At 34.6% G+C, this 9,440-nt stretch overlaps 2 protein-coding genes across 4 annotated transcripts in view; both read left to right on the top strand.

The window, feature by feature from the left end:
- The first annotated feature begins 627 nt into the window (after nucleotides 1–627).
- On the top strand, nucleotides 628–5,134 carry LOC102585249 (sugar carrier protein A). 2 transcript variants are annotated; one of them, XM_006366140.2, is made up of 4 exons: nucleotides 628–900; nucleotides 2,344–2,663; nucleotides 3,164–3,790; nucleotides 4,519–5,134. In XM_006366140.2, the coding sequence occupies exons 1-4, from the start codon at nucleotides 756–758 to the stop codon at nucleotides 4,966–4,968; spliced, it is 1,542 nt and encodes a 513-aa protein (XP_006366202.1). In that variant the 5' UTR covers nucleotides 628–755; the 3' UTR covers nucleotides 4,969–5,134. The 2 variants fall into 2 exon arrangements, with proteins under 2 accessions (XP_006366202.1, XP_015160266.1); XM_015304780.1 differs by having other exon boundaries at nucleotides 785–900; nucleotides 2,337–2,663.
- A 1,885-nt stretch (nucleotides 5,135–7,019) lies between these two features.
- The window catches only part of LOC102584829 (uncharacterized), a 4,553-nt gene continuing 2,132 nt past the window's right edge, over nucleotides 7,020–9,440 (top strand). For both annotated transcript variants that reach the window (XM_015304781.1, XM_006366139.2), the window contains exons 1-2: nucleotides 7,020–7,401; nucleotides 7,559–7,656. In XM_015304781.1, coding sequence (XP_015160267.1) covers nucleotides 7,131–7,401; nucleotides 7,559–7,656 — 369 coding nt within the window. In that variant the 5' untranslated portion in view covers nucleotides 7,020–7,130. The remainder of the gene's footprint in view (nucleotides 7,402–7,558; nucleotides 7,657–9,440) is intronic.

Here is a 9,440-nt window from a genome sequence, read left to right as displayed (position 1 = left end):
TAAGAGAATTTTGTACCATTATATAGGCGTGAACTAGGGTTTAGGGTTGAGTAGCCTCCAAGAATCCTAATTTGAGTTGAACACAATTTGTAGAGTCCAAACTCAAATTGAACACATCTTGTAGAGTTCCACAAAATTTCAATGTCTACACATATTTTTTTATTCATATTATCTTGAAAATAATTGTTTTTGATAGTTACTTTTCATATTATTTCTAAATATATAAATTTTATTTCTAAAATATTGTGTTAATCTGATACAATTTAGCTTTAAAAATTAGTCAAATTAGCTCTTTGACAAGCAAAAAAGTCACGTAAATTGAGATAGATGAAATAATACTCCATCTGTTTCGATTTATTTATTATATAGTGACTACACACATAATTTAAGAAATAAAATAAAATAAAACTGAATCTTGTGATCTAAAATTAAAAATATGTCAAATGTATTCAACTGTTCTTTAATTTTATTGGTTTAAACATGTCACATGAAAAATTAAAACTAAACAATTATTAAAAAGATAAGTTATTATTCAAAACTGACTAAAACAAATAAATAAGACAAACAAATTAAAACCGAGTGACACTTTTTATATTAAATGATTTTCCCATTGAAAAGTACTTACTATTCAAGTCAATCAAAGTGAAAAAAAGAGAGAGAATAGAAAGAACAAATGTACATATATTATTAAGAAAATTTTAACAAAATTTCTCTTCTTTGATTCATAGTTTTTTTTTTTTTTCAAGAAATTGAAGATGGCAGGAGGAGGAATTGCTTCAATTGGTGTAAACAAAGAAAGAGCTGAAAATTACAATGGAAAACTCACTCTTTATGTCATCATAGCATGTATTGTTGCTGCTGTTGGAGGTTCACTCTTTGGATATGATATTGGAATTTCAGGTGATTAATTATGATAATTATTGGAAAAAATTACTGTAATTTTAGTTTATAAATTGATGATGAAATAATAGAACTTTTCCCTTTTCCTTTTATAGAATTGGAAGAAAGATGAATTACTAATATGTTGTTTGGATTTTTCAAAAATATTAGTATACATGTTTTAAAATTTTCATGTTTTTACATGTTTTAAGGATCTGACACGGGTGCAACGATGAGTAATGAATTTAATCCACCCATTTTAAAAAGAGCTAAGAAGAGCTTTTCCTTATCTTTTTATGCTATGTGGTAGGAGACTAGCTGGAGGAGGCATCTAGAATTGGAAGAAAATGAATTATTGTTATATTGTTCGGATTTTTCAAAAATGCCATAACACTCGTGTCAAATCCTTTAAAAATTGTAATTTCCAATGGATTTGTGCACGGGGTGGCAGTATTTTTGAAAGATCCGAACAATGTGTTCAATTGCACTCCTTGTTTGGAAAAAGGGGCTCAGTCCTGTGCTCGGATTTTTCAAGAATGTCATCTCACCCGTGTCAAATCCTCTAAAAAGTATGCATTTTTTTGAATCCGACACGAATGAGGTGACATTTTTGGTAAATTGGAGCAATGAATTATACCTAATCCTCTGGAACTTCCACTATTTTCGAAAAAAGAAGGTGAAATAACAAAGATTAAAAAGTGGCAAATTGTAACTAATAAGAACAGAAAATGGATCAGAAATAAATTTTCCTTTTGAAAATTTTAAAAGGAAAATTCAGCTTGTTATAAATGTGCACAAATGCACGGTAAGGCTGTGTACAATAGAGCCTTGTGGTCTGGCCTTTGCTCGCACTCTACAAATAGTGGGAGTTTAGTGCACCGAGCTGAGATTTTATAATGTTTGTAGATTATCAACTTATAGAGTGAAAAGACTACTTCATAATTTTGTTTAATTGTATGATCATTTTCAGCATTATCATGGACTGTGTAACCATCTCATTTAAAATTACGAACGTATGCCTGTTTTCATACCATGTTGAATTATTGTGTGACTGTTTTGTCTTAAGAGTTTAAAAATGCCACTTCAATCATGTCAAATCCTTTAAAAAGTACATACTTTTGAAGGATTCGACACGAGTGAAGCTGTATTTTTTGGAAAATTCTAGCATGAATTACACCTGCCCCTCCGGCAGACTGGGCTGGATGGCTATGACTACTCTACAGTTAGTCTCTGGAACTTCTTGAACTTCCATTTGAAGAGTAAACGAACTGCGTCATTAATGTTGAAATGTTCGACTAATTTCATCTAAAGCTTAGAGATTCAAACGAAGGACATCTGTGATCTGTTTGTTTGCTTTGATACTATGTTGAATTTAATGTGTGACCATCTAATCTGAAACTATAAATTGTTAGAGGACAGACACTTATTTACTTAAATATATCTTCGTTGCATGCAAGATAACAGGGGGAGTGACATCGATGGATGAATTTCTTCGACGATTCTTCTACTCTGTATACCTAAAGAAGCAGCACGTCCACGAAGACAACTATTGCAAGTATAATAACCAAGTTCTTGCTGCATTTACCTCGTCTTTGTACATGGCTGGTTTAGTTGCATCTCTGGTAGCATCTCCTATCACAAGGAATCATGGACGTCGTGCAAGTATAATATGCGGTGGCATTAGTTTCTTTCTTGGAGCAGTTCTTAATGCCGCTGCTATCAACCTTGGCATGCTTCTTTTCGGACGAATTATGCTAGGTGTTGGCATTGGCTTTGGCAACCAGGTAATTCACCTTGAAATTTAGTTGTTACGTGTTCCTATTCTGTTATCTGTTTACGACAATAAGTACGCCTCAATCCCAAGCAAGTTCAGACCAGTTATATGAATCCTCACCGACCATGCCGGCTATATTAAGTTATTTATACAAAAATTAAAAGATGGATTACCTTCAATAAGCATAGATTTTTATAAAGAACTTTCTTGAATCACACATGTTTGTCTTCTCGTAAGACTGAGAGAAATGAATAAGTATGAAATTGGAAAAAGAATCAAATCACATTGCCTCGTGTTCGAGACAATTTTTAACACTATCACTGTATCTTAGCATGCTATAGCAAGGTAGCATGCCTTGTTTTCAGCATACTAATATACAATTACTTGTAATATAGGTGATTGGATAGTACGTAAATTCTTTTATACTGTCAGTGTATACAAGTTAAACTCATAAAAGTTACTCGGAACTTTTTAAAGATAAATGTTTCAACTCTGTGTCACTTCTTGAAGGCAGTTCCGTTGTATTTATCAGAGATGGCACCAGCACACCTAAGAGGATGTCTGAACATGATGTTTCAATTAGCAACAACGCTCGGAATCTTTACAGCAAACATGATAAACTATGGAACAAGTAAACTCCATCCATGGGGATGGAGACTTTCATTAGGCTTAGCAGCAGCGCCGGCTTTCGTTATGACAGTGGGAGGCATGCTTCTTCCCGAGACACCGAACAGCTTAATAGAACAAGGAAACAAAACTAAAGGAAGACGTGTTTTAGAGAGGATAAGAGGAACCGAGAATGTAGACGCAGAATTCGAAGACATGGTGGATGCAAGTGAATTAGCACGTTTGGTTAAGCATCCGTTTAGAAACATTCTTAAAAGGAGAAACAGGCCGCAGTTAATTATGGCGATTTTGATGCCGACTTTTCAGATACTTACAGGCATTAACATCATACTTTTTTATGCCCCAGTATTGTTTCAGAGTATGGGGTTTAAAAGATCTGCCTCTCTGTATTCCTCTGCTTTGACTGGTGCAGTTCTTGCTTCATCTACACTTGTATCGATGGCCACTGTCGATAGATGGGGTCGAAGAATTCTTCTTATTACCGGTGGAATCCAAATGATCATTTGCCAGGTAAAGATTTTCTACTTACTTCTTCCACTTTTACGGACTGTTATCTGTAATTCTTTTCGTCAGGCAAGAAACTCGCCTAAGGTAAGTAGAAATCTATGCAAACTAACCAAATCTTTCGGGAAGGAAATTGGCCTTTTCCCTTCTCCTTTCTATAGCAAAAAGAATGTCATCATTTTGTTCATGACCAGACCTGAACAAGTACATCCGACCTTTCGCCTTGATTCACAATCAAGAACGACAGGACCTAAGGCTCACATTGCTTGATCTTTTTAGAATTTCTGAAGTACATCGTTCTTCCGCCTTGTATAGTTATCTATCTGTAGTAAAAGTTTTTTCACTGTCACTATATAGAAGTTAAGCGTAATGCTATACAAACACAAGAACTTAGCCTCAGCTGACAAGTAAGCACTTCAACTTTGTGAGTGCACATCTAGACTCCTCAACTTGTTCTCAACTGACAACTAAACACTCCAACTCGTCTATGTTTCGTGGACCTCGGACACTGACGTGACACATAAATCTTATAGGTGTCTAGATGATCATTTTGTAAGTTGGAATGTTCAACTAACACAATGGAGATGAGTTGAGGTGTGAGGTGTCATAGATCTACATACTCAAAGTTTGAGCGTTTACCTATCACCTGAGGCCAAGTTTTGTCACTGTCAGTATATAGAAGTTAAATTGATCGGTTATATCATATAAAAGATAATTTGCTATCCTTATTACAGGTTATTGTTGCGATAATCTTGGGACTCAAATTTGGTAGTGACAAGGAGCTATCAAGAGGTTACTCGATTATAGTAGTTGTTTTCATTTGCCTCTTTGTAGCTGCATTTGGATACTCATGGGGGCCTCTTGGATGGACAGTGCCAAGTGAAATTTTCCCCTTAGAGACAAGATCAGCAGGCCAAAGTATCACAGTTACTGTGAATTTGTTCTTCACATTTGCAATAGCACAATCTTTCCTCTCACTTTTATGTGTTATGAGGTTCGGGATTTTCCTCTTTTTCTCCGGTTGGATTGCTATCATGACGATCTTCATCTATCTCTTCTTGCCCGAAACAAAGGGAGTTCCGATTGAAGAAATGATGCGTCTTTGGGAAAAGCATTGGTTCTGGAAGAAAATCGTCTCGGAGGAGCAACAAGCTAAAAACACCAATGGACTCAATCATGCTTGAGGTACATTTTTAACAATGTGAAAGGTGAATAGAGAAATCTATCTTGTTCATGTAGAATTTTGGTCTTCTAAATGTATATGTAAAAGTGTAAACTTTAATTTTTAAGAATGTCACTTTCTATTTTACCGATACTTCAATTCCAACATCTTGTCTGACATGTTTAAGACCACAAGACTGAAACGATATTTTGATATGTTATACACCTCGATCTTTAATTTATGACTACAAGATTCTAAAATTTTCATTACTTTTTTGGGGGCTTGCCGTGGGTTTCGCCTAGAAACTAACTATCCTTAAAAACGTTCACTAGAACCTGATATTATCACTAGTTAAATATTTCTTATATGATGAGACCGTCAAAGTTTACAATCAAATCAAATATATTCCTCAACAAAAATATATAAACAACGCATTTTTTTGTGTGTGTTAGTATATGATTTTTTTGGAATTTTGGACATTTTCTTTCAAAAAACTTTACAGGACCATCCATAATGACATGGAGGAACCATTTATATAGTCTCACCATGATCCAACCACTTTTTTAGCATTTAGGAGACACTCAACAAGAATTAGACAATTTTCTTAATTTTTCGTGTGTGAGTACATGAATTTTTTGATGATATAGATTTCAAACTCTTTTGTTGCAAAAATCTTTTCAAGACCCTTGGTAATGACATGTGGGAACAATACTCTGATCATGATCCACACCACTTTTTTAACATTTTAGGGCCACTTGACATAATTATGTGTTTTCCTTAGTTTTTCGTGTGTTAGTACATGAACTTTTTGATGATTTGAATTTCAGGCACTTTTTTTGTAAATTTTTTACAGGACCCTCCGTATTGACCTCAGGGAACAATATCTATAGCCTCACCATGATCCATGACACTTTTTTAGCATGTAGCGGTCACTCAACTCAACAGGGAATTAGGCGATTTGTTTAGTTTTTCATGTGTGTTAGTACATGAATATTTTTGTAATATGAATTTCGGGCACTTTTTTTGCAAAAAAAACTTTAAAGGATCCTACATAATGACCTAGGGGAATAATATGGGTAGCCTCATCATGATCTACGCCTTCTTCTTTTTTATCATTTAGGGGACACTCAGGAATTAGACTTTTTTAGTTTTTCATGTGCGTTAGTACATGAATTTTTGGTAATATAAATTTCTAACACTTTTTTGCAAATAACTTTACAAGATCCTCCATAATGACCTGGGGAATAATACATATAGTATCATCATGATACGCACTTTTTTTTTGTTATCATTTACGGGCTACTCAACATGAATTAGACGATTTTTTCAGTTTTTTTTTGTGTATTCACTACATTAATTTTTTGGTGATATGGATTTCCATGATTTTTTTAACAAAAACTTTACAAAACCCTCCGTAATGACCCGAGGGAAATTACATATTGCCTAATCATGATCCATACCACTTTTTCAACATTTAGGAGCTACTCAACATGAATTAGATGATTTTCTTAGTTTTTTTTATGTATGGTATTACATGAATTTTTCGGTGATATGATTTTCACGAGTTTTTTTTTTTTTTGCAAAAACTTTACAGAACCTTCTATAATGACGTGGGGAACAATATGTATAGCCTCTACATGATCCACACCATTTTATTTTTAGAATTTAGAGATTACTTAACAAAAATTAGATAATTTTCTCAATTTTTCGTATGTTTTAATTCACAAAAAATTTGGAATATATTTGACAGACTCTATTTAATTTCAAATTTTTGTGAGTCCATTTATGATGAACTAGTAAAATACTCATTATTTCTTATATATAAACACCATTTAAAAAAAAGTATTTGAAGTCATAAAATAGAAATTCAAAATTACCTTGATTTTTTTTTTTTTTTGTATTAATTCATAAATTTTTAGAAAATGTGTAATGAGTGATGACTTTATTTGACCTTTTTTTGTTTGCACCCAGTATTTAATATCCATATTGAAATTTAACTAAATTTAAATTTACACAAAAAAAATTTATATCAAAGATAAAACGCTTTTTAACATACTAAAGCACTCAAACCCGAGAGGTCGAATTCATTTGTAAGGAGTGACAAGATAGTAAATAGAGATTTCACTCCTTAAAACCCCAAGCAAGGCCTTTCATTCCCAAATTTGTTAGCAAAATTACTTGAAAATGGCCATTAACACTGAATGTACTTCTCCTCCACCTCCTCCTCCGAGGATCGGTAAGATCGGGCCATACACGGTTTTCATGACCCCTCCACCCACACCCAAATCCGGTTCTACCGAGCTACCACCACCAGTTCAGCTGCAACCGGTTCAAACACCACCGGTTCAGGTGGTCGATAAGTCATGTCCGGTTTGGTCTCCTCCAATGCAGTATGATAAACCCTCTCACTCTTCTTTTGGGTTTTTCTGGAACGCTGTCGCTAAAGTTCAAAATGGTACCTTTTTTGCTTTGCCCTATCTTTTTAAAAAGATTGTAACTTTATTCTATTCTAGATTTTCAGATCTTGATTTCATGAATATTGTTCCTTTTTCCAGTTTATGTTACTTAGTTTTTGCTGTACTGATTTCTAATTTGTATATGGATTTTTATAGCTCATGCGAGTTTGGATGAACAAGTGGCATACTGGTTTGGATTGAATCAGTCGAAGTATCAGTGGGCATTAGATGATTACTATGAGAGCAAAAATATTGTAAGTTTTAAGTTTGTTTCTCAAATTTGTTGAATTTCTTGTTTGGTGTTGTTGGGGTAAGGTTTGGAATTCAGAGGCGGAGCCAGGATTAGGAGTTTGGACTATCGTGGAAAGTGTTTTCATGGTCTAATCGTTACCACAGAGCCGTCAAGTCAGTTTTTAGGAGTTCACAAGTTAATATACATATATAGTTATTCAATTTTCCAATACAAATACAGAATCTACAAAAAAGTTACTGGCCTAGCTCCGCCCCTAGTTTGGATATTATAGTTACAAGTTCATGCAATTTCGAAGTGATATTTATCTGGTTTCTACTTTATGATCAAGTACTCTTTAAGGTTAAGTATTGTCTTCTATAGTTTGTGGCACAGAAAACATCCACTTGCTCTTACCTGGGGATGCATCTTTTTTTCTAGTTAGCACTTTTAACTTTACCTCTTATTGTGGTACAGATTATGTTAATCATTGCAACAACAATTGTTTACAAATGTGGATCAAGGATATATAAACTTTAAATTTAATCTTCACTAGACTTTTTTCCTACAGTTCCTCTGCAGTTTTGCCTCCTTCGTGTGATTTCCTTTCTAGGATCATGTACCTGCAGGTTATGACTTCAGATTTTAGTTTGTTCTTAGGCATAATGAGGAAAAAGAGTCCTAATTAATAGAACGTGGTGGTGCGGTCTTTTGCTGCAACTAAAAAGGTTTTATTTAGGATGCAGTCCTTGCTGGTGCTTTCCAGTTACAATCCCCTACTTAAATCTCTTGAAAGTTGTCACGACTCAATATCTGGTCAAGCCATGACTGGCAGTCTAGCACCCGATGCCTTGACTTTACCAAGAAAACTTTCTTGGCCCTCCTACTCCTTAAATTCGAAACACTATGCAACCCAATGTAGTTCTTAAAGAGAACTGAGATTGTAATATGATAAAAAAAAACTGTTCTTTCTTTTCTGAAACTGTAACGCTTTATGTAAGAAGTTTAAGTAGATGGTTGAGAGCTTCCCATGTAGTTTTGCAGACTGTTGCTAGCCTACCTATGTTTTAGTGACATCTAGCATCTGGAGACCACGAACACTGATCACTTTGTTATACACCTCTTTTCAAGAAGAAAATGGTAAATAATGAAATGTTTGCTTGAGGTATTACAGGGCTGCGAAGAATTACTTGTGCTGTGCATAAATGTGGTGGGCTTCCAATAAACAGTCCAAAGGACATATATGTTTTTGGGCACTGTATTGTTCACGAACCCTTGAAGTCTAATGTTATATAGTATCCTTCATTTGTCTTGAGGTAGCTGTGTCAGCCGGTGTGCAATCTACGTGTCTTCAAAATTGGAAAATTTAGCAAAGAGGTGCTTGATTTTGTACCTGATACTATCCCATACACTAAGCAACTCCGTGAAACACAGCTAAGAGATTAATGTGGAATTTGGTATCTACTGTCATGGTAGAGAAAATTGGGGATGGGTAGAGAGGAAAGATTGATTGCAGATGCTAATAACTTTCACCAAGAACATAATTAATGTAAGTTTTACACCAGTGACCGTCTTTGCTAGGAGCTCATTCCACTTCCATTTCATGAATGTTCTTCTTCAGCTCTCATAAGGTTTGTTTTTGCTTCGAAGTGTTGGTTTTATGTTTTACTCCAGCCACTGAAATTTATTCAAATGGTTAAGATATCATGCCACTTTGATCTTCATATCCTTTTCTTTTGGTGGTGTGATTATGGGAAGATGATGCTGATTCTTGCAGATTTTGGGGTAGGGGTGGGGGGTGGGGGGGGG

This window comes from Solanum tuberosum, unplaced genomic scaffold (genome assembly GCF_000226075.1).
Source record: "Solanum tuberosum cultivar DM 1-3 516 R44 unplaced genomic scaffold, SolTub_3.0 scf00613, whole genome shotgun sequence".
In the NCBI taxonomy this organism is placed as follows: domain Eukaryota; kingdom Viridiplantae; phylum Streptophyta; class Magnoliopsida; order Solanales; family Solanaceae; genus Solanum; species Solanum tuberosum.
The sequence above is the reverse complement of the archived record's forward strand: the minus strand, read 5'-3'. Positions and strand labels throughout refer to the sequence as shown.

Excerpts from the sequence above, each read along its gene's own strand:
- LOC102585249 (XM_006366140.2), top strand. The coding sequence starts at position 756 with ATGGCAGGAGGAGGAATTGCTTCAATTGGTGTAAACAAAGAAAGAGCT. Across the intron at positions 901-2,343 it reads ATATGATATTGGAATTTCAG|GGGGAGTGACATCGATGGAT; the intron begins GTGATTAATTAT and ends GCAAGATAACAG. Across the intron at positions 3,791-4,518 it reads TCCAAATGATCATTTGCCAG|GTTATTGTTGCGATAATCTT; the intron begins GTAAAGATTTTC and ends TCCTTATTACAG.